The sequence below is a fragment of the Grammomys surdaster genome, unplaced genomic scaffold, assembly GCF_004785775.1.
Source record: "Grammomys surdaster isolate TR1022 unplaced genomic scaffold, NIH_TR_1.0 126063, whole genome shotgun sequence".
In the NCBI taxonomy this organism is placed as follows: domain Eukaryota; kingdom Metazoa; phylum Chordata; class Mammalia; order Rodentia; family Muridae; genus Grammomys; species Grammomys surdaster.
The window spans coordinates 5511609-5535028 of NW_021620873.1; the positions used below are offsets into that span (position 1 = coordinate 5511609).

A 23420-nucleotide genomic window follows, 5' to 3' on the forward strand; every position below is an offset into this window, starting at 1 on the left:
AGATGTGTTCCTTTTCTTCCCCTTCCCCTGCCTGGGGTTTCTGCTGCTCATCACTGGGGACCCCCTTTAAGAGGGCTCGCTCTTGACAAGAGAGGAGGGGCTCCCTGTCAAACATTGGGAGTTGACATTTTGTTTGGTGAAATGTCTGTAAATAGGCTTGAAGTGGTGGTTCCACATGGGGCCCTGTGCACGCAGGATCTTTTTGTGTCTGCATGTCTCCACACATGTGTCAGGAGCCCACAAGGAGGGATGAGGAAGGGAGGAAAGCAGGGCATGTATTTTTTGGGAGCAGTAGGTGTAAGCTGGGATGCATGTGAATCACAGCCCATGGTCAGTAAAGGACTCTGGACTGGCTGTTTGTAAGAGCTGAGGTAGGACGGTGAGGCTGTTGTCGCTGGCACCGGACTTCAACATCCAACTGTCCTGCTTCTCAACGTCTTGATGATCAGTGTTGGAGAGGTTCCTCCTGCCCAGTCCTGAGTGACTGGGCCTAAGATTGGGGGAGCCCACTTCTCCCTGTGCTGGGCCTCTCTCTAGAAGGCTCTATTCTGCCCTCGTTTTAAAGTGAAACCTCTGTTGCCTTTTGTGGGCCCCTTCAAGCTTCAGGCAGCTTACCTTTCCTGAGGTTGGCTTACAGCATTCTCTGTGGAACCCCCGGACGATTTGATTTTATAAGCTCGGCCACATCCGTTTTCTCCACCATTAGCTTTCCAGACCGCGGAATGCTCTGTCTGGAAATTGTTCCACAGCCGACACCCTCCCTGAATCCATTTTGAGTAGCTCTTCTCTGGCCCCATTAGAAAATGTCGGCTCCCACTACACTGCGCTCACGAACAAAGGTGCGGAACGATTTTGGCTGCTTTGTCCAGGAAATAAATTCCTCCCTGGTGCCAGAAACCATTGAGTGGTGCCATGTGCCACAGGGCCCAGCGCTGTGGGCAAGGTTGCTGCGCAGGATGGGTAGTGTGGAAGCCAGGGATCGGAGCCCATGAAGAGAGACCCTTGTGTGTCTTATGTTAGCTTTCGGTGGCAGGCTTGTCCCTGGGATTGGGGAAGATGGAGCCCCATCTCAGTTAAGCCTATGGTAAGCTTCTGAAGCAAGCACTGTGTTTTACCGGGAAGCTGGGTGGGCCTTGTTATAGGCCTGTGTACAAAATGACCGGCTAGCCAGCAGCAGCTCTGGAACCTGTCCCCGTGCAGCCTGCCACTGACCATTGATCATTCCCAATATCTGATTACTCCTAACTACTTCCAAGTTACAGACAGACATCCTCCTTGATACCAATCCCCACCCCTGCGAGTCATCTCCCTGGACACCTGGCTTCCCTTTCTCTCTGGTTCTATGTCTTGTGAGACTGCTCTCACCTAGCCTAGCATAGGAGACCCCCTCTCTCCTGAACCTACTATCAACTTTAGAATTCTGCTTCTCATTTCCAGATTGGTGTTTTATTACGCTGCGACTCACATTATAAAATTCACTACCAATGGGCTCGGGCTTACAATGATTTGACTCAGGAATTTTTGACTTTGCAGTGGTTGGAAAGCATACTCATAGCCATTCTTTAGTAGTGTATTATTACATTTGTTTATTTGAGGGGAGAGGGGCACATGTGCAGCCTGGCACAAATCTGGAGGGTAGGGGACAGTTTGCACGAGTCAGTTCCCACCCTCCACCATGTGGATCCTGGGGATTGAACGTGGGTCATCAGGCTCGGCTGCAGGCGTCTTTAGCTCCTGAGCTGCCTTCCCGGCCTTCACACGGCTACTCTGTTTTCACTTTCAGTATCATATCCAAGAAACTACACAAAACATTCAGTATTTTATTATAAAATAGGCTTTGTGTCAGAACACTTACCCTTTTGCCGCCTCATGCGATTGTCCTGAGTACTTGGGGTTTTTGTCTGTTTGTTGTTTTGTTTTGTTAGACAGGGTCACATATGGCTTATGCTGACCTTGAACTCCTGACCTTTTGCCTCATTTCCCTAGTGCAGTCCCATTCCTGACACAAGTACGGGTTATATTGAGAACTGATGTTTGGCACATCAGATAATTCTCAACAATACCTTCAGTCTGTGGTGTTGTCAGTAGAGGCTAACCCACTGGAAGCTGAGAAGCAATGTACTTTATCTTACAAACCTTATATTAGCCTGTAAGTGGTGGTACACAACCTTGATCCCAGCACTCGGGAAGCAGAGGCAGGTGGATCTCTGTGAGTTTGAGGCCAGCCTGGTCTACAGAGTGAGTTCCAGGGCAGCCAGGGCTAAACATAGGAGCCCTGTCTCAAAAAACAAAAACTCCAAAACCCTTTATTGTTGTTGTTTGAGAGAGTACAGTGTGCGTGTGTGCACATGTGTGTGTGTGTGTGTGTGCACATGTGTGCGTAGGTCAGAGGACAACTTCCTGGAGTTGGTTTTGAACTCCTCCTTTAGTGGGTTCCAGGGCTCACACCCACGTCTCTAAGCTTGTGCAGTACCTGACTCTCAGCCATCTCTCTGGCCTGCAACTGTATTTTAAAGTTAAAATTGTACGTCATTTAGTAGATCCATGCTGTGCAGTCAGTGCCACGATCTGATTCTAGAACAATTCCATCATTCCAGGAGGAAACCCCCACATCTGGAAGTGGTTAGTCTGCTTACTCCTTCTCTCCCAGCCCCTGATAACCACGACTCTCTGTCTTCTCTGTGGATCTGCCCACTCTGGACATTTCATATAAATGCAAGCATACAATACGTGGTCTTGGTGGGTGGAGTATAATTATTTCCAAATTTCCTCCATGTTGTATGTTGTAGCCTGTATTATTCCTGTATTATAGCCTGTATTATTCAGAGGCTTACTCCTCTGAAGGGTGAATAATATTTCATAGCATGGACATGCCATGTTTTGATGATGCGGTCTTCCCCTGCCCCCTGTCTCATAGGGTCTCACTATATCTCCTGGCTATACTATACTCCTGGCTGTCCTGGAACTTGCTAGATAGCCTTGGTTTCACAGGGATCCACCTGCCTTTTATCGTGTGTGCGGGAATTAAAGGTGTGTGCCACCATGCCTGGCATGTTTCCCCTTTTTGGTAGTTGTAAACAATTCTGTGGTGGCATTTATATCCACCTGTCCGTGTGGATACCCTTTTCTGTCCTCTAGCTTCTGGGAGGGGAGCTGCTGCCTCCTGGAGATGCACAGCCACGTTTAATGGGCAGCCTGTCCCACACTCTTCCCATCTGTGTTCCCAGGGTCCTCAGGTTGGGTCCATGACAATTTCCATTTCTGTGTCCCAGCATCAGTAACTGCCTGCAAGCCACAAGCTCAAAGTGTGAGCCAACCTCTGCACTCCCACCATGCTCTCTCTTCTTGGGCTTTATGTGTGGGAGTCTCTGTTTCCTGTACCCCAGCCCAGCTCACCCCACCTTACTTTCCATCCTCCAGTGTGTAATCTCCCCGCCTCCACAGTGTGCCCGGCTTCCAGCTCAGGATCTTTGTCTTAGGCCAGTGTTTCTGCTCCCACCTGGCACCTAGCAGGTAGTGGGCACTTAACAAACACACATATATGTGTAACGTGGTACACAAGATTTTCTGAGTGTGTGTACCACTGAGCTAGGGTTTACCGATGCCTGTACCCTGAAGACATGCAAATGAATATAGGATTACAGTGTGTCTTGGGATGTGTGCTGGACCTCGGGGTGTCAGCTCCCGTGTGGCCTGTTGGAGCAATTAAAGGTGGTGAACAAGACAGGACCTCTGGAGCTCAGAGTGACACTGAGTCCCAAATAGGTGACCGGATATTCTAGACTCCCTCTTCTTCCTCCTCCTCCTCTTCTTCCTCCTCCTCCTCCTCTTCCTCTTCCTCTTCCTCCTTCCATAAAGAAGGAGCTGATCAACCTGAGGACAGATGGGGCAGAGAGGAGGCAAGCCCTGGAGCATCTGCCTTCTCAGGGCTGCCTGGCTTTGATAACTGGTGGACAGGTAGAGGCTGCCCTTTTTCTCACACCTTTAGGAGCATAGGAGCAACTGGCTGGCTAGGCTGTTTGAGTACTGTGCTGTGACCCTATGGCTGAAGCCATCCTATGGGGTTGGGGACACTGTCCTGCCCTGCACTAGCTCCCTTTAGAGGCAGCTGGTCACACGTGAACCACTTAGCTTAGTCTCTGCCAGATGGCCTGAGGTAGGCCCAGTGCCACCTCACTGCTAGCCCAGGGAGGGCTGACAGAGGTGAGGATGGAAAAGCAAGGAGTGCTGTCTGGGCCAGAAGTGGGTGTTTAATCCTAAGTGGGCACCTTTACTCCTGTCCCATAGATCTTCCCTGGCCCTGCCTAACTGGGATCCCAGCTCAGGTCAGCCAGGCATGTATGCATGCACACGCGTGTGCACGTACACACTACACCACACCACACCTCCCCATACACACACACACACACCACCCCCACATCCCCCTACCTCACCTCTATATCCCTCCACACCCCAGACCATACCACACCTCCACCACACACACACACACACACACACCACACCACACACCACACACACACACACACACACACACACACACACTTCTTTTTCCCAAGCCCAGCAGGTTCAGAGAGCCAACAGCAGCAAGCAAGTCCCTCCTCCTCCCCACCCCCTCTGCCTTCCTCTCTGTTCTCCCTGGGCCTCTTCCCCACGTGGCTCATTACAACTCCAGTTGTTCAGGTCTTGACCTCAAGAGCCTTCCCTATTGACCCCTGACCAGCGATACTAATCTGTGTCAACAGGCCCCAGGGGTTAAAGAAACACAACCCCGTTGCTGCAGCCTTAGCAGGTGCCTAGAGGGGGCAGGGCGGCTCTGGGAGCTGCTGGACACACAGGGACATGCTTAGTGTCCCCCACCCCCACCCCGGGTGTCTACTCTCTCAGCTCCTTCTGTGTTCTTAGGTTTTCTCTCCTCCTCACTCTCCAGGACAGTCCCCTCCGCCCTGGCTTTCCAACCCTCTGCAGGCTACTGCTTCCTTTCTGTCTCTTTCCCTCACTCTCCTCTCCGCAGACAGGATTTGAAACTAAGTGCCTGCCTGCCGCCATCCAGGTAGCATCCCGGTTGATACCTACTGAGTCAGTAGCTTGCTGCCCTTGCCCGGCTGACTGGCACATATTCTCATCCTCTTCCCTCTCCCTGCTACTTAAATTTTGGTTGGAATCTTCTCCCAGAATCTGGGCAAGGGACTGTTGAAATGCCGACCCTGCCCCCACCCCAGGAGTTTTTTTCGGACCCTGCTGGACCAGCCTAGGCTGCTCCTGCTTAGGGCTTAGTGGACAGTCCTGTTTCTACTCACACTCACCAAAAGTCCCCTGTGCTTTTCCTGCAAAGACATCACACATTCCCTTAAAGGAAGTGGAGAGCCATTGTGGTCTCACACACACACACACACACACACACACACACACCCGCCTCATCCTGACTTTAGCCTCTAATCCTTAAGATGTTCTTTCCCTCTGCAGCTCAGGTTGCTGGGGAAGAGCGCAGGTGTGGGGTGTGGGGTGGCCAGGGCAGGTATGGGGGGGATGATAGGAGAAAGCTGAGTGGGCCTGGTATACTTACTGGGTGAGCTTGTGTTGAGGGTCTTTCTGGTTCTCTCAAGAAACTCAGATGGGAGCCAGGCTGGCTCTGGGCACCCTTGCATTTCCACTTCTTTCACCTGCTGCATCTCTCTCCTGATCTTGCCTTCTGTCACTACTCCCCACTCCCCACACCCAGTCCACTTCCCCCTTCTCTTCCTTCTTTCTGGCTCTGGCTCCCTGGCCAGCTAGAAAGCAATAAACTCTCCAGAATTTTTTTTATAAATTTCCCAAACTTTTCCGATGCCAAGAAGGGGCAGAGAAACCCTAGAATTGCAGAGCAGGGGGTGAAGGAAGGGGAACTGTCCCACAGCCTTCCTGCCCCTCCCACTAAAGGGAGCAGGATAATGCCAGCACCCAGGCAATCCACCTTGGAGGTCAGACGGCCAGCCGCCAGCCTGGGAAATGGGGAGCTGAGAAACAGGGAGCCTGGGCCCAGTAGGAACCTACGACTGCTAGGGCCTGGTGTGTGTGCGTGTGAGTGTGTGTGTGTGTGCGCGCGCGCGCGCGCGCTCGTATGTGTGTGCATGTGTGTGTGCATGTGCTCAGATGGTGTGTGTGTGTGTGTGTGTGTGTGTGTGTGTGTGTGAGAGAGAGAGAGAGAGAGAGAGAATCAGAAGAGGTAGTGTGGGCACAGTGTAGGGGTCGATTCCTCCCTACTCCCCCAAAAGGGTGCTGCCCCCACCTCTGCTGTTTGGTCCATCCACTCCCTGGACACCTCCTAAAACAAAGGCCTCTTTGTGGTCCTGGCCCACTGGCCAGCTGCCAACTGCATTCTTTGCGTGTTTCCTGAGCAAGGATCCTGGCTCAGTGGTCGGCTCCTCCCCCACCGTGCCTGAGGCCCCGGCTTGACTCTTAGTGGTTTCTCAAAGTCCCTTCTCCCTCCCACAGTTGCCATCTTCCCTATGGGTGAATCCATCTGTCCTGAGAAGGGAGACCCCCAGGAAGGAGCCAGCAAAAGTGTTGAGCAGGCGCAGCTGTGCTCAGATGGTTCCTCTGTAGGTGCTAAGCACCCCGTCTGTATGACTAGGGACAGCACTGGGCTACACACACACTTGCTGGCCAGTCAGTTTCAGTATAAGCAGTATTGAGAGTGCCGCAGTCCGGCTGCCCTTCGGTTGGAGTGTAGACTGGGGAGCTGGGTAGGGCCTCGGGAGCCGTGGTTGGTATATTTCTCTGCAGCTCTAAGGCCTGTTTCTGTTGCTGAGGCTGGCACCTCAGCGGGGGGGGGGGGTGGGGGGGGAGGGCACGGGGGCGGACTTCTTCCCCTCAGGGATAGGGCTCCATCCCCTTGCCCCATCTCTGTTTCTGCACATGTGCTCCCTTGCTGGCACCTATCCTATGCTACTCTGTAACAGCCCCGACAGCACCCTTGCATAGGCACTGGATGTGTGTGGGGGAGGGGAGCCTAACTTTGGAAGTAGAACACATTGGAATACAGGCAGATGCACACTCTTCAGTGGCCAGTCACTGTGATACATGGTCACAATGGATATGTCCTAATGAAGTCCTAGATCTCTCTCTGCCCTGGGTCCCCTCCTCCCTTGTTAAAAAATGTTCATAATTTGGAAAGAAAAGGAACTTTTTACAAGCTGGCGGATCTAGAGAACTTTCCATCAGTTTTTTTCTGGCCTCGTGATGGGTGGGGCCCTTTTTTCCTTCCCTGCTCTCTCCTGCTCTTCTCATAATCGTCCCCCCACCACCACCAAGCTCGCGCGCTTGCACTCGAGTGAGCGCACACACACACACACACACACACACACACACACACACACGCACCTACCCCTGCCTCTACTTACCTTCCTACCTTAAGGAGACCGCTAACCACCAGCGTTCTAGAAGAGCTAGAAGGGTTTGAGGACCTGTCTGCACCCTCCTGGGCCAGATACAGGCTCGCCACCCCTCCCTCAGAGGTTATTCCACCGCGGGCCTAGAATCTCCCAAGCTCTACAGAGTCTGTGCCAAGCAAGACCCAGGCCCAAAGCCTGCTCACCCTCCCCTGAGAGCCTGGCGTACTCTCCTGCTGGGCGGGGGTCCCCTGGGTCCAACACTGCCAGGGAGGGAGCGGGTGCTGAGCTCACTGCCTCGGCATCTGCCCTCCCCCCACCTCTGGTGTGAGGGCCAGCCGTACTCCCGCCAGCGCCTCGCTCCCTAATAGCTTTTTAAGTCCAACCACATGTGTCTGAGGAGCAGAGTGGTGCCGCCCCTCCTTGCCTCAGCTCTCCCCCTGGCTCGGTGAGACCACCCTCCACTTACAGCGCCTGGGGCTGAGAAAGGGATCTGGCTCCCAGGCCCACCTGAACAAGGCCTGAGAGTAACTCCGGAGGGTCACGTGAGGGCAGTGTTCTGGTCATGGTCCTGGGCTCCGGGGTCCCTTTCCCCCTGAGCTGCCCAAGAGCTTGTTTATGCATATGCCTCAGTGCTAGGGCCTTGTGCCAGCGCTGCTCTCCTTGAACCCAGCCCCTCTGGAGTGACCCCACAGTCGCCTCTCTGACTCAGTACACGTGCGGTTCCCTGTGCGTGTGAGTGGTCTATCGGGAGGCCTGTGGGGTGCGGTTTCGCAGGAGGGGAGTAAGGGCTGGGAACAGACCAGCAAGCAGGCCTGGGGTCCTAATGAGAAAATTGCTTCCAGCCAGTGAGCCCTGCTCTGCGGCTGAAATTGCATCCAGCCCCAGCCAGCTTGAGCTAAAGAAGACCCCGCCCTTTGGCAAGAGTTTGGAGCAGCCTGCGTACAACTCGTTCTGCCTGCCCTTGCCCCATGCACCTAAATCGAGGCACCTTAGTCCCCAGTCGCTTGGGCAGGGCTGGATTCTGGACCCAACCATCCTTATCTGCAGGAGGTAGAGGAGGGAGATCTCTTCTCCCTGGCACACAGGTTCTGCTGCAGTTATAGACCCACTGTGTGCAGAGGGCTCAGAGTGGGGCTGGGGTAAGCAAGGCCACCTGCCAAGTGACATTTGCCTTACAGAGAAAGGCTATCCAGGGAGCCTCGGTTCTCCAATAGTCCAGGTACAAATCTGCCTGTGTGGCATCCTGTCTTCTAGGCTGCCTCGTTTGGAACTCAGCACCCTAGCCCTAGGCACAGCAACCCAGTGAGTGAAAGCCTGAGTTAGCTTGCTTGTTTTTCCGCTCCGTCCTTCACTCAGTTCTGGTCACTGAACAGAACTAGCTGCACAATTTGTGGGACTCAAAGCAAAATGAAATGCTGGGCCTCTTGTTCAAAAGTGAAAAATGTCAAGACAGTGATGTCAGAAACCAAGGCCACAAAGGCAGCTTGAGGCAGCCCAGTTTCCGAGGAGAGTTGGTACCACACATATCCTGCTGGCTTGGAACACTGGCTCTTCCTGATTGGACCAGAAGGTCCCTTACTGGTGATGAGGGAGACTTGTGCACTCTGGAGTCTAGGGATGGGAATCTCTTCTTGCCTGCAAGCTTTGTCCTCTGCTGATGCAACCCCCACCCCAACTTTTGGTCATCCTTCTTGATGGATTTTAGAGATGATGGTTGAAGAGGAGGGAGAGAACCAGCTATATATTCTGTGCTGTCAGAGCAAGACTGCCCTGGTCACCCTGGAGAAGCAGAGGTACAGACTCACGGCCCTGGCCTGGGTAGCCCTAAGGGGAACCCTGCTGCTTGTTGGGCCCAAGGTGGTTCAGGTTGTCCCTCTGGGTGGAGCCTCCTGTAGCCACAAATTCCAAAAACTGTATGGAGGAGAAGGGAGCTAGCAGGAGTGTTCAGGGAAGAAGGCAGGAGGAAGGAAACAACCCCATTGTCATCCCTAAATTACTGGCTGGGATGGCAGGGGAGGAGGCGGAAAGCCGACATTGTTTACTTAATTAAAAGTAAACAACAATTTGCCGCTGCCAGCCTCCCATTAGCTGTGTGTGTGGAGCCCTAGAGCAAAATGGAGACTGACTTTAGGCTTTTGCTCCCACCAGGCTGATATCCTCAGCCCTGGCTTTTCCCTGATGAAGCCCTTCCTACCTAGATCCCTTTCCACTCAGGCCCAGAAGGGAAGGTGAATCAAAAAACTTTCAGGAGTATCCCACATCTCATCTCGTGGGTCAGAATGTATGTATTGAGACACTGTTTCAGGACATGGTGGGGACTCTAGCCTGCTCCCGTAGAGAGACTCCAGCTAGATACCACAGTCAGCCCAGGTTGTGGCAGCTAGGGTGAAGCAGAAGCTACTCCTCTTTGCCAGATGCTCTCTGAGGAAAGTGCAGAGCTAGCCTTAAAGGCCTAGTCCACACTACCTGGAGGCCAGGGGCCTCTCTGTCCACCTACCACATTTCCCTTCTAGCTTCTTATAAGCTTCCTTCTTCCATCTTTTTTGGCTCTGCTCCCAGAAGGGGGCTGCTCAGGGCTCCTGGAGGGCTGAGGAGAAAGTCAAGCTTTTCAGGGGCTGTGGGAGAGGGCTGCTGGAACACACGCCCTCTCCTCCAGATCAAGACAGCTTCATGCAACACACACACACACACACACACACACACACACACACACACACTGGAGAACTCCTCTAAATAGGGATGGTGAGTGTGAAAGGCTGTGAGGAGCTTCTGCTGGCCTATGGGGCCTTGAGGGAACATCTTTTCAAGGTCTGTCCCCACCTCTCCTGTGGGACCTGTCACGGTGATAGAGAATGCAGGTTTCAGTCTGGATCCTGCTCAGGCATGACCTCAGAGGCAGGGCACCTGCTGAGAGAAAGTCACAAAGGCACAGGAACATGTGGAGCACACCAAGGACTTTGTCCTTTGTAGAACACTCTCAAGCCTTTGGGGACCAAGTGACCAGGTGGGGGTGTAGCTCAGAAAAGAGGCTGGCTAAGAACACTCAGCCCAAGGGGCAGATGTGAGAAAGGCCCCAGTAGTGCGTGCTTGGAGCCAGCGACCAGCCAGGCCTGTCCCCTGCGAACCTTTGTAATTGTGCAGACATTTTGGTTGGGGCTTGCAGGAGGCTTAGCACCAAATGCACAAAGACTTGAGATGCTGACTGACCTACAGAACATGGACGACCCCCACACTGCGGCCCCCCACACTGCATCCCAGACTGTGTGCTCATCTCAGGGTCCACAATATGAGGATTAAGAAGTAATTTGTCACTGGGCAGTGGTGGTGCACGCCTTTAATCCCAGTACTTGGGAAGCAGAGGCAGGTGGATTTCTTAGGTCGAGGCCAGCCTGGTCTACAGTGTATGTTCCAAGACAGCCAAGGCTATACAGAGAAACAAAAAGAAGAAGAAGAAGAAGAAGAAGAAGAAGAAGAAGAAGAAGAAGAAGAAGAAGAAGAAGAATTTTGTCCTTCCAAGATTTCAGTTCATTTTTCATTCCCTTTGCCTCTCCTCATCTTCCAGGGTCAGGGGACACACACACACACACACACACACACACACAGAGAGAGAGAGAGAGAGAGAGAGAGAGAGAGAGAGAGATCGAGAGAGAGAGATCTCAGGATTCACACACATCAGGACATTCACAGGCACTGGCACACAGAACAATCTGGAAAGTTGGTCCTGCGCTTAATTGAATTAAGGGGCTGGGTTTGGCAGGACATTGTGTATCTGAGCTGCACGTTCTTACATGAGGCAGGAGGCAGCCATTCTGGGCCCCTGTGCAAGCTGTCCCTTCCTCCTTTTCCCTCCAGCCCCCTACTTCCCTTGCCAAAGATCATGAACAGGGACACCCCTCTCAGTCTCTTGTTTTCTCCCTATGTTACCCCCTGATGCTCAGCTGTTGTGAGTTGAGGGCCCAGGCCTCCTGAGAAGGTGCTTCCAGACTGAGCTGGGCACTGTCAGGGAAAACTAACGGGCCAGTCTCTCCTCCAGGTTCTCATCCTGTTATTTGCATAGGTACTGCTGATTAGAAAGTGGAACAGGCCAGGTGGCAGTGGCACAGGCCTTTAATCTCAGCACTCAGGAGGCAGAGGTAGGCAGATCTCTGTGAGTTCTACAGAGCAGCAAAGTTCCAGGACAGCCAGGGCTACACAGAGAAACCCTGTCTGGGAGAAGAAAAAAAAAGGGTGAAGCAGTCTTTCAGTCTTTGCCAAATTTAAACCTCTGACCGCTAACTAAAAGAAAGGAATGGTTTGCTCCTAATACTACAGGCTGGTAGCCCTAAGAATGGATGCAGAGGACGCCTGTGGAGGCTCAGGATGCTGGGAACTGAAGCCCTTCCTCAGGGTAGCCAGGCGGAGTAGGGTGCTGTAAGCTGACAGTCCCGTAGAGTTCTGTCTCTTCTGCCATGCATTCTCACTTCAGCCTTGACAGGGTCTCGAGGATCTGATCTCAGCCCAGAGTCAAGGCTCACTCTGAGAAGTCCTCATCAGAGCCTAGCTTTGGTCACTGGGAAAGGCTCATCAGGCGTGAGACTAGAGTGCCATCAGGCCAGCCTCCCCAGAGCCATTTCCTAGCACAGCACGTGCTGGGTCCTGCCACTGCTCTGTCCCAAATCCTCAACTCAGAGGAAACCCCAAGCAAGCTCTTAACAGCGGACAGTGAAGGAATCCAGGGAGCCACTGGAGGGATCCCAGCCCTTCTGAAGCCGGGTGGCTATGGACTGCCTCCCTTGACTACTGTGTGCTGGGGTTGAGAGCTGGCCATTGGATGAGGGAAGCAGCCAGGCCCATCCAGACCCTTCGAAGTAATCTGTACTGCCCAGGGTCAGGGGGGCTGCAGGGTTGGCCTCACCTCAACTAACCTCTGGGCAGAACAAAGGGACCTTTCTCTGATTGCAGCCTGGGAGGGTGTGCCTGCCTGTTTCTGCTGCCCTCACAAGCCCAAGCATTGAGCTCCTGTGCCGAGGTTTTGTTTTTGTTTTCTCTTCCTGACTTCTCCATTTTTCCTCCCTGTCTGATGTTCCTAATCTAGCTTTCAGCCTCCGACTTTTCACTCCTGCAGTGTGGTGGTCGAAGGATTTTTTCTTTCCAAGAGTTACCAAGTGTAATGACAAGTTAGCACCAAGGGCTGAGGGTGTCGGGAGCACCTTGGGAGCATTCTTGGGTCATCAATGGAAAACCCTCAAATGCAGCTTACTGGAGCCCGGATGGGCCCAAGGATCACACCCCTGTGGGCCAGACACCTGGCAGCCTCACCTTCTGCTTCTCCTCACCTTCTGCTTCTCCTCACCTCCTTCCACACAGCTCCCCACTGCAAGCTGTTGCTATTCAAGGTGTATGGCGAGTGCTGCCTTGATCATATCCCGGGATGTGCTTGTGTAGTCATGGGAGCCGCTGTCTCAGGCAGCTCTGTCCCTGATACAGACGCAAGGTCTGGTGGCTATGCTGGGTTCTTGCCCTTCCTGCTAGGCCCAGCCCATGTTCAGAGGGAACCCTGTCTGCTGAACTTCTAGGCCAGCACCCCACAGGCTCGCCCTACTGTGACCGGCAGAGGGCAGCTAGTGTTAACTCGCTGCGCCACCTAGCTACCTTGTTGGGGAGTGCAACTCGAAGTTCCTTGAGTCCCCGTGGGGGTCCTTAAGGACCTTTGGCACCTGCTAGGCTGGTGGATAGGTGGATTAGTCACTGTATTCCGTATATAGCCCGAGTTTCCCTTATATGTATGTAGTACTTTCTATGAAACTGTCCTTAGTGAAAGTCAGGTTCCCATATAACGTCTCATCTTCTGCATAGGTCCAGACTGTATTGCATTAGGAGGCCAGAGAGACCACCTAGGGGGTCTGAATAACAAGGCTACGATCTGGGTCTGAGTCTGAGGCTTCTGAGTCTGGGACCAAAGCCCTTTCCAGCCCCCAGTGCCTCAAGAGCCTTGCTGAGGCTCTTCCAGCTCTGATTAGAAAATTGGAGTTAGCCAGGCATGGTTAGTGCACGCCTTTAATCCCAACAATCTGGAGGCAGAGGCAGGCAGATCTCTGAGTTCAGGGCTAGCCTGGTCTTCAGAATGAGTTCCAGGATAGCCAGAGCTACACTGTCTCAAAAAAACCCCAATAATAATAATAATAATAATAATAATAATAATAATAATAATAGTAATAATAGTAGACAAGCTTTGATTTAAAAAAGAAACCAACAACAACACAAAACACCCTTGGAGTCAGGATTTCGGGTCCTTCATGTCTTATCTAAATGGCTCTGGCAGCCTTTGGGCCTCCCGAGTGGAAGAGGAGAGCATGGGGAAAACGCCCTCGTGTCCTGGGCTCCTTCTGTCCGTCAGGTCCTTTAATAGAGGCTCAACTTAGGTTTACAGGATTAAAGGTGGAAACAGGAAGATGGCCTGTCTTTAGCAGGAGAGGAAAGCCAGGGTACTCTGTCCCCTGGCTGTGTGTGTGTGTGTGCGTGTGAGAGTGTGTGAGTGTGTCAGAGGAGAAGCCACGGTTGCAAGAAGGATCTAGAAAGGGCTCTTTACAGTCTTTGAGAGGTGGTAGAGAAGAAGCAGTGTGCAAGGTGAAGAGGCCTTATCCTCGTGGAGCTGATGGCTCAGGGAAGGCTCCCTCCTGGCCCAGCAGCCAGTCTGCCAGTCTGACCCAGCTGGAGTCCACCCAGTGGGTAAGGTTTGAAGACAGGGCTGCGAGGCCTGTAGGTGAGAACCAAGTCCTGCTGAAACATCTGATTCTGGGATGTGTGTGTGTGTGTGTGTGTTTGTCTCTGTTCCACAAACCAGAGTTGGTCTGCCCACAGCCAGGGCCCTGTCCTGTAGGGGCTGAGGCGGACACTTGAACGCAGCTTGCCCTTTATGTTGAGTTAAGGTAGGTGGGTTCTGCTAGATTATTCCCACTAAGCCCCCAGCATTCTTTGCATGAGTTCTTTACAGGAGTGGGCCCAGGAGGAACAGGGCTAGAGACGCCCAGGGTTGCTGAGGCACAGGAGCTCATGCCCTGTCCCCTCATCTCTGTCCCTCAGTCCTATGGTGAAGAAGCTGCAGCTTAGGGGACCTTCTCTGCACTAAGCTGAGAGAACTCACTTCTCTTCCTTCCCAGATTTCCCCTCTTCCCCCTCCGTCTCCCCTTCCCCCTCCTCCAACCCCTTCCTCCACCTAAATCTTGTGGGTGGGCATGGAAGCTCCTGGTCCTGTGGTTTCCCACCTCACCCTCTGCTGAATGCTCTTTACATAGTGGCTAGCAGCGAGAGGCAGTTCACCCTTTCAGCTTCATTCCTCCCTGAAAGCAGCATTCTGCCCTGGCTGCCCCGTTCTGCCCCTGCTGCCTCCTTTCTTTGCCCACTCTCCACCTGCCTCCCATGGCCTCCTCTGGCTCGTTTGCATAGGCCTCTCTTCCCATGCTGCTTGGCCCAGCCCTAACTCTTTCCCCAGCTCTTCCCGCTACATTATGCTCCTAGACTTCTTCCTTGAAGCTCCTGCTGGTCCCAGGCAGTCACCTATGTGACCTTCAGACCTCTGTTGCCCCTCTCATCCTAGGACTGCCATTAGGGACTGACTATTTCCCTTCAGGAGTAATTAGACCAAGGGCAAATGTGTTTGGCTGAGTTGGGGGTGGGGGGTGTTGCCCAGCTCTGGGAAGGGGAAACACTATTAATAGCCTGAGGAGCAGCTGGCGACGGGGGTGGATAGCTTGCTGGCCTGGCCTGGCCTGGGCAACTCAAAGGTCCAGAAAGGGCAACGCTGGAAATAGAGGGAGTGGGTGGGGCTCAGCCTTACAGGCCCCAGGCTGGGGGGGGGGATACACATTTCCCCTCCCCCAACACTGGCTTTCTCTGGTTTGTGGTGTATTGAAGGCATTCCCCACTGTCAGTTTCTACCCAGCACCTTGAGGAGGGCCAGGCTCTTAGTCTAGGGGCTACTTGTCTGGACCCCATTGTCATATGATCCCTGGATTCAGGCCCTTTGAAATGCTTGACGTATCTGCTGGCAAATTATGTCACTAGCCAACATTGCCAGGAGTGGATTTGTAAAGAAGGCCGGACTGTGGGCAGTAGGATGTGATACCTGCCATCCTAGGGCCACGGTCTGTGCTTTTGGTATCTTCACCTCCCTCAGCTCCAGGATTGAGCTGGGCAGTGTGAGCAGGTTGTTGAAGTGGAACCTCAGAATCCAAGGGCAAGCTCTGTGCTTCTCCACTTCTCGGTTGGCCTTGCCCATCTCCTGGGGTCTTTCCCCATCCCTCCCCATGTGGTGAGCAGCCTCAGACCATTTACTAATGACTGCTGTAGGGAGGGCATACCTATATCACGGTGCATCTGGGTCTGCCTTGTGGCTGAGAAACTCCTCGGCTACTTACAGATGGTAGTGAGCCAGGCCCCCTGCTCACTACTGGGGCCTCTGGGTCCAAAAACTGCAATCTCAGATGTATGTAGTATGTCACTGGTGAGCTGAAGTGGCATCTGAGCAGAGCCTGGTGGGGGTTGGGGGATGGTAGCATTTCATCAAGTGGCAATGAAGAGGAATGACAACTGGATATAAGAATGAGGAGAGCTTGGGGAGCCACCTCTCGGGGCCAGGCTTTGGGCCGGGAGTTGTGTGGTCCATGCTCCTCATCCAGAAACCCAGCAGGCAGGTATTACTGTTACCTACAGCCAAGCAACCAGTGTGAACATTGCCAAGGCCACTGGACCGGGAGGCTCTGGAACATGGACCTTACTTGAGTTGTTCACACCATTGCTGTCTACCTTCTTCTCCCTTTGCCTAGATGTTTCCCTTGGTCTCCTTTGTGCTAGGATAGAGCCAGAGTCTCCAGATTGGTAGAGGACCCACATAGTTCTCCAGCAGTGTAGACCGTTGGTTCCTTTCTGGGAAGGTTTAGACTCACGGGGAAGGGGAGGTGAGCCAGGGCCAGGTGGCTTCTGCCTCTCCCCAACTCTGAGAGTCATACCTGCTCTTTTGGTCTCTGTACTGCCTCCTACCCACTGTCTCTGAGGGGAACTTTGCTCTGGTGGAATTCCCTGCTTGAGGCACCTCTGAGATACCCTGCTGGGATCAGTCTAGCTACCTTGTAAGTCTTGCCTCTGCTTGTTCACTCCAGGTCCTTGAGCTGCTGAGTTTACATGTGGGCCTACCCATGTTTCTGGGGTGGCCCCTGTTAGGCTGGGGGCCTCTGTCTGTGACCTCTCCTCTGCTGGCCTCAGCCTGTCATCCCTGAGCACTCTGCCACCCTGCCAGCTTGTCCCCTTGTCCCATTGCTCAGCCCCCGTCTCTGTCTCCAGTTCTCCCTAGGCCTCTGGCAGTTGGCAGATACCTGGCAGGGCACATCTGGCAGCTCGTGGCAGGGGAGGACCTCCCTGGAAAGCCGGACTGTCACAGAGATGGGGAGATGGAACCCCCACTCTTGTTTTCTAGAAGAAAAGCATGAGTTTAGGAACACCTTATAGGAAGGTGGTGGGGGGAGTCTTAGTAGCTGAAGGGTTGATGATTAGGATTCCTTCCCGTTTCCACATGAAGGAAGGTGAGTAAGAGCTGTACAAGACAGCTTTCTCCTCATGTAGGACTTGAGGCTCTTAAACAAATTCTGACCATGGGCTACAGAAGAAGGCAGGCCAGTGGTTTACCCTCAGCCTGGGGGACCTGCAGACTCATCTCTGCACCTACACGGTACATAGGGATCAGGGAGAGAAGATGGTGTGGAGGATAAAATGTTACTGTGCTATCCCTGGTCCACCAGTTCCTTGTCGTCCAGCCTGTCAGGGTGTCCACCTGTCTTGCCTTGTGCCTCAGCCCTCAGGTAGAGCCTATGTCCCTGTGATCATGACTTATTCTCTTCCCCTTCCTGAAACATATTCCTTCTGGTACACCCCTACTCCCCTGGCAGGTATCTCAGGTCAAAGCCAGAGCCCTTGTTGTCTGTGGGATAAGGTGATGAGGGACGAGGAGGGTTGGCAGGCACATGCTTCGCCCTCCTTATTCACCCACAGCTCCCAGGCTAGAGAATCTAGAGGTGACAGGAGGGACGTCCCAGCCCTGGACAGCTTTGGCTGTGTGTTTATGCTAGTGTGGGCACAGGTAGGGAACACAGGGAAAGAGAGGGAGACCTGAGAAGCCCCTTGTCTCCCCAGCCCCGCCTCCCTCTGCCCTCTGGCTGCCCTGCACTGTCAAGGACTTCCTCAGTCCAGGTCCCCAGTGTCCTGTTTGCTGAGACAGGGAGAACCCCTTTGTGACCCTTCTCCCAGCCCCCATCCACTGCGGGCCCCCTCCTCAGGGTGTCTCAGATTCTCTGACTTGGGTTTCAGGAGGTACAATAGTCACATTCTGCAGCTCTGATTGCTGCAGGCTGGGCCTCTGGCTCTCCTTGAGATTGGGTTTCCTGTGCCCTGGACACTCCGGAATCACAGAGGAGGGGGAGAGGCAGGCAGATGGGATGCAGCCCTAGGGAAGGCAGGAATGGGAACTGGAATCACACCCCTGCCTGCTTCTGCACCAGCAGTTTGCCATAGTTGAAGTGTCCCTTTCTGTGGCTGTTCCATCTTACTTCACCTTGTCTAAGAAGGGGCTGGTGGCATCTGCAGGTGGCACGTGTGGCCGAGGGTATAACAACTGTGTTCATCTGAGTGTGCCCACATGTCTGCCTAGGTATGCTTTTGGAGAACAGCAGAGGCCAATCTGTGTACCTCCCCTGGCCCTAAAGAATATGTTGGGTGAAGTCCATGGAGGCAGCTGGCCAGCGAGCTACACGCAGCTGCCCCTTGCAGAATGAGCTTGTTTCGCGTGGGAGCCATGGAGTGTTGGCTGTAGTGAACAGGAATTCCTCCCTCACTTGCTAGGAGCCATAAATACATCCTTGTCTGTGGTTGGAGACACACACACACACACACCAGGACTTTGGGCAATGCTAGGCTCTGATTATGAGAGCTTGTCCTCCAGAGCTATGCTTAAGACACAGTCTGTCTGTCTGTCTGTCTGTCTGTCTCTCTCTCTCTCTCTCTCTCTCACACACACACACACACACACACACACTCACACACACACACACACGTGCATGTATATGTGTGCAAGTAGACAGAAGCGAGGGAGACAGGGGACTGCAGAGAGGGCATGACAGAGGTTAGGAAAGAAAACCCAGAGATGGAGATCTGAGACAAAGCCAAAACCAGCAAAAGTTCAGGCTGAGATCAGGGGCCTGAAGTGGGGTGAGAATGCAGCTTTATGGGGAGATTTTTTTAGTCTGGTCTGTCCTAAGAGCCACTGAGAGGCATGGGGGAGGGAGGGGCCTGTGCTGGCTACTGTCAGTTGCATGCTGTCTAACACCTGCGGTCTATAAGCTGTAGCAGCAGGAGAATGACCTGTGGGACGGGCATGACCGGAGAGCAGGCGGGCACCTGCAGTAAAGGTCCTTTTGTAGAACCCACTTGGACTCGTGCCCAGTCAACCCAAATTCATCATCTCACCTGCTCCTTCCGGACCCTGCCTTGCAGACACTGTGGAGTAGCCAAGGCCACTAGCAGGGATAGCCTCTGCTCATACCTTGTATGAGCAGCCTGGGTCCTCGAAGAAAGACAAGAACTGTGTACTTGCCTGTCACCAGTGGCCTGACCTATAACCAACCACCTAACAGTACTTACAGTGAACCGTGGGCTCTCTCCAAACCTGGCCCAGGTGGGCAGGGCTAAGCTGCCTGCCCATCAAGGGCCTCTATCAAATGTGGGTAGGGCTTGGTGGTCAGGTGGTTGCATTTGAAGGGCAGAGTGGGAGATACTTCAGAGCCTGGAGTTTGGTCCTTCAACTCTAGGACTCAGGAGACCATTGAGTTATCTTGGGTTGGGTCCAGGGGAGGTGGTGGTGAGCCCTTTGTCCTGGTTCCTTCTCTGAAGGAAGTGGTAGCAGCCCCAGGCTCTGTGGAAGGGGAGTGCAGGGAGGAGCTGTTTTCTTTTCCCAGCCTGGGCCAGACTGTTCTCACAGAGGAGACTGGAGCTGGAGCCTTTGCTTCTATGGCGCCCAGATTGGAGGGGCTGAGGCAAGAAAAGCTCCAAGAGACACGGCCACAGCAAACTGGGGGACCAGGGTGACAGTGTCCAGGGTGGGCTGGGCAGGACAAGAGATGAAGCAGCACCTGCCTGCCTTGTATGAGCCAGTATCATCCCTGTCCCTCCACTGTTCCACAGGCCACCAGCTGGCCCATTGTCCCCAGTGAGAAAGCAGACACTGTAGGGGGGGTTCTGTGTGGGCCAGAGCTCACCCACTGGCAGGGGCTCCCAGAGAAGAGTGGGCTGGGGACAAGGAGGGAGGAAGGGAGGTGGCTGAGGCGAAAAGGCAGACAAGGCCAGGCCAGACTCGGGAAGGCCACCCTCCACCTCCAGAGCAGAGAACTCGGCCCCCACTGCACCGCCTCAGGTTCCCTCCTGTGCTTTTGGCAGTGGGCAGTGTGCAAGGCCTGTGAACAGGAGATAAAGAGTTCAGGCAGAGTATTTTTTCTCACTAACCGTGGATTTGTGTGTTTGTTCAGCTGGTGGCTCTGATAAGCCCCATTCTGCCAGATAAAAGCCAAGCAGCTATGAGGCGGGGCCAGGGGAGGGGTTATTGTAAAGGGCCTTCCCTCTCTCTGTCCTGTTACAACCTTCTCCAGGGGTCCCAGGCAGTAAAGGCAGTCTGGGTACCTGGACACTCTGTGGCATGCTGCCCTAGGGCCCAGCTGCCGGTCCCTAGGGATGTCCAGAACAGGCACAGACTTTGTTTTAAGACATCCCAGAGAGCCCACTACATGGGAAAGCTGGCCGCTGGCTCCCATCTCTGGATGGCAGGATGTCCCTTGGCTAGCCCCTGAGCCTGACCACTGAGGACCCAGTGGCCTCTCCAATTCCCTGCCAACCTCATCTCGTATCTACCCAAGATGTGTCCTGAGCTGATGACATCCTTTACTTCCAAGATACCCTCGGCCCTATTGGCAGGGTATTCTTACTCAACTGGTAGATCCTTGGGCCTAGACATGGTACTCAGAGCTTCAGCTGCCTTTCAGCAAAGCTAGTGTTGCCCGGGCACCGGCTTCATCCCCCCTGCCCTGTCATGGCACAGGCAGCGATCATAAAAGCTGAGGCTAGTACAGACCTGCAGGACCCTGGCTGCAGCTGCCCTGGCTCTAGGGCTGGCTCCTCTTCCTGCAAGTCTAAATCCAGACTTCAGTGTTTCTGCCTTTTGTCCTGGAGCTGAGCTGAGCTTGTTGGGGGCTGGTGGTGGCGGCATTGTGGCAATGCTGGCTAAGGCCGCCAGCCATAAGATGGCTGCCAAGGTCTAAAATGGCTGCCAGCAGCGCCCAGAGCCACGCCTAGTGGCGCGTGGCAGCCGGCCTCTTCCTCCCCAGCTTCTCCTGTTTGCCCCTTTCTGTGAACTAATAGTAATAACAGCAGCACCCTTTTGGGAAGTGTCCTGGTTTAAAAGGATTTCCTGTCTGTTGCGCTCTCCTGGAGCCCCATTTGTCTCTGCCGTAGTCGCCGGCGCTGGCGCACCTCCATCTCTTTGTCACGTTCTTTACTCTTTTCTGTCTTTGGCTGGATGTGCACACGTGCATGTGAGTGCGCGCACACGCACACACACCCGCGCACGCACGGGCACGCAGCTCTCTCTCTTTGGCTTTTTGCAGTGGGCCAGTTGTGCTCCAATGGAGTGGACTCTGCATCCCCTCAAACTGACCCAGACTAGGAGGTTTTGGGGGCAGTGTCAGTCCCAGGATGGCTGGAATTCATGGCCGTCGGCAGGCACCAGAGCGTGTGCCATGTATCCTTTAATGGACTCTGCATGGGCGTCTTGAGGCTGTGCCCTTCTTCAGTATACTGAGATAGCTTCACAGTGGGGTTCCAAGAAGGCCCTAGCATAGACTACCTGCCACCTAGACCCCTTGGCTTCCGTTTGGACTGACTTAGACTGGCTTGGACTTGCATCAGACCCAAGGATCCAGAGAGTAAGAAGAAAATCCATACTGTGTGATACCAGGGTCTAGTAAGGTCAGCTAGAGATTGTAGGAGAAGGCCCTAAGCCCCCCTCCATGGCAAAGAATGCCGAGCAAAGAGGTGATTGGCCCACAGTGGCCTGGAAGGATGCACCTCACATTGGAGGGGAAGGCTTGTGAACACTTTCCTCATAACTTCTACCTTTTATTTTATAGCAAGACTTACTTTTGGGGAGGGGGGTTAAAAATTGAGAAATACATGAAAAAGGACTGGGGCTGTAGCCTAGTGGTAGAGCTCTGCCCTTACATGCATGAGGCCCTAAATTCAATCCCCAGTGCTGACAAGAGAGGGGGGGGAAAACTGAACAAGATGAAAGAAAAGATCAGGGTCCCCAAATGGGACAGCCTCCTACTTATCATACCATGAGATAGTCCAGGAGCACAGTATTCCCAGCCACAGATGCAGAGGGCCTTGACTCTTAGAGGAGGACCCACCAACTCCACCTAGGAACCAGCAGGCTATGCATGGAACTGTGGGAATGGCCTAATGGCCCAGCTAGGGTGTCTGGGCCACTCTGAAGAGCCCAGCAAAGCCTTGGCCAGAACCAGGGCACAGTGTCAGATGCCACCCCTGTGGTCCTTATGAATAGCTGAGTCTTCACCAAGTGCTCTACAGCCTACCCCAGCACCCCACCCTCTCACCAGCTGTCATGCCCAGGCAGGCACTCTGGAGGTCCCCATCTTGCCCCTGGCACGCACAAAGCTTTGGAGGACCTGGGGGGGGGGGGGGGGGGGGGGCTTTCTCAAGCTCTGAAAAATATTCACACACACACTCCACCCTGCCCCCAGCCCTCTGTGAGCTTCTGCCACACAATAGGCCCTTGTCTCAGGGCTCCCTCTGAGCAGCTGTGGCAGTGGGGCATGAGACAGCCCAGACAGGCTGGCACAGAATGGGTGGCAGCTAGGGCACACCTCCCCCCTCTGGGTTGCCAGGCATTGGCTGTAAGCATAAAGGTGAGGTAGAGGGGCATGAGCCCACGGGAACAGCATTCATTAATGAACTTAGGGATGGGAATGCCCCTCTGGGAGAGGGAGGGCCCTGGAGGTCTGCCCTGTTACGGACAGTGCCCATCACTGTCTTCTTCCTCCTGACTTCAGACTCTTGGTCAGTGTTATCTATCTATCCATGGCAACTCTGTCCCTCAGGCTCATTGAGCAGTTTCTGGAGGTAGTTTGGGTTGTCACAATGAAGGTGCTATTAGCATCTTTGGGCAGAGGCCAGAGATTGCCGCTGCACACTCTGGCCAGGATGCCTCTCCCCCGGCCACAGTGACCAATCCAGCCCAAATGTTGGGTGAAGTGTTTACTGTCATCGTTTCCCCCATCCCCTTGGGCTAGCCCTGGAGCCTGGGCGAACAGAGTCTACTGCTTGGGGGCCGGGGCCCAAGGCTGGAGGGTGCTGGTTTGGTCAGAAGTTGTATAAAACCTTTCTTCTGACCCTTTCTCCCGTTTGTTTCTCCTGCAGAATCCGGACAATCAGATAGTTCAAACCAGCAAGGAGATGCAGACATCAAACCACTGCCCAACGGTCAGTGTCCACCCCATTCTCCTTCCCTTTACTCAGCCGTCGACTGACTTGGGGTGCCATCCAAGGAGGGAGGTTTCCCTGGTGTGTCCCCCTTTTGGGTGGACATCTGAGGGATAGTGGGAAAGCCTTGAAGGGTCAGAGTTGAGCAGGGGGAGAACTCTGGGGAAATAGGTAGGCACCTCATCATGGTCTGCCTCCACTCACCAGCCATTTTCTTTCTTTAGGGCACTTAAGTTTCCAGGACTGCTTTGTGACGTCCGGGGTCTGGAATGTGACAGAGCTGGTGAGAGTATCACAGAGTAAGTGGTGTCTTCTCAGGGCCAGGGACCAGGACTAGGGTGCAAAGGTGATTTTCAGATCTCACAGGGCTGTGTTGATGATATTTTGGAGACTTTCTGTCCCTTTGGTCCTGAGCTGGGAGGAGCAGTTGCCCAGAGAATCCTGTCTCTAACCTCTGCTGTGGAGGGCAGGGAACCC

At 53.8% G+C, this 23420-nt stretch overlaps 1 protein-coding gene across 5 annotated transcripts in view; it reads left to right on the forward strand.

The window, feature by feature from the left end:
- The window catches only part of Nfix (nuclear factor I X), a 70057-nt gene that overhangs the window by 23531 nt on the left and 23106 nt on the right, over positions 1 to 23420 (forward strand). For all 5 annotated transcript variants that reach the window (XM_028755461.1, XM_028755460.1, XM_028755463.1 and 2 more), the window contains 2 exons: positions 22881 to 22943; positions 23168 to 23242. In XM_028755461.1, coding sequence (XP_028611294.1) covers positions 22881 to 22943; positions 23168 to 23242 — 138 coding nt within the window. The remainder of the gene's footprint in view (positions 1 to 22880; positions 22944 to 23167; positions 23243 to 23420) is intronic.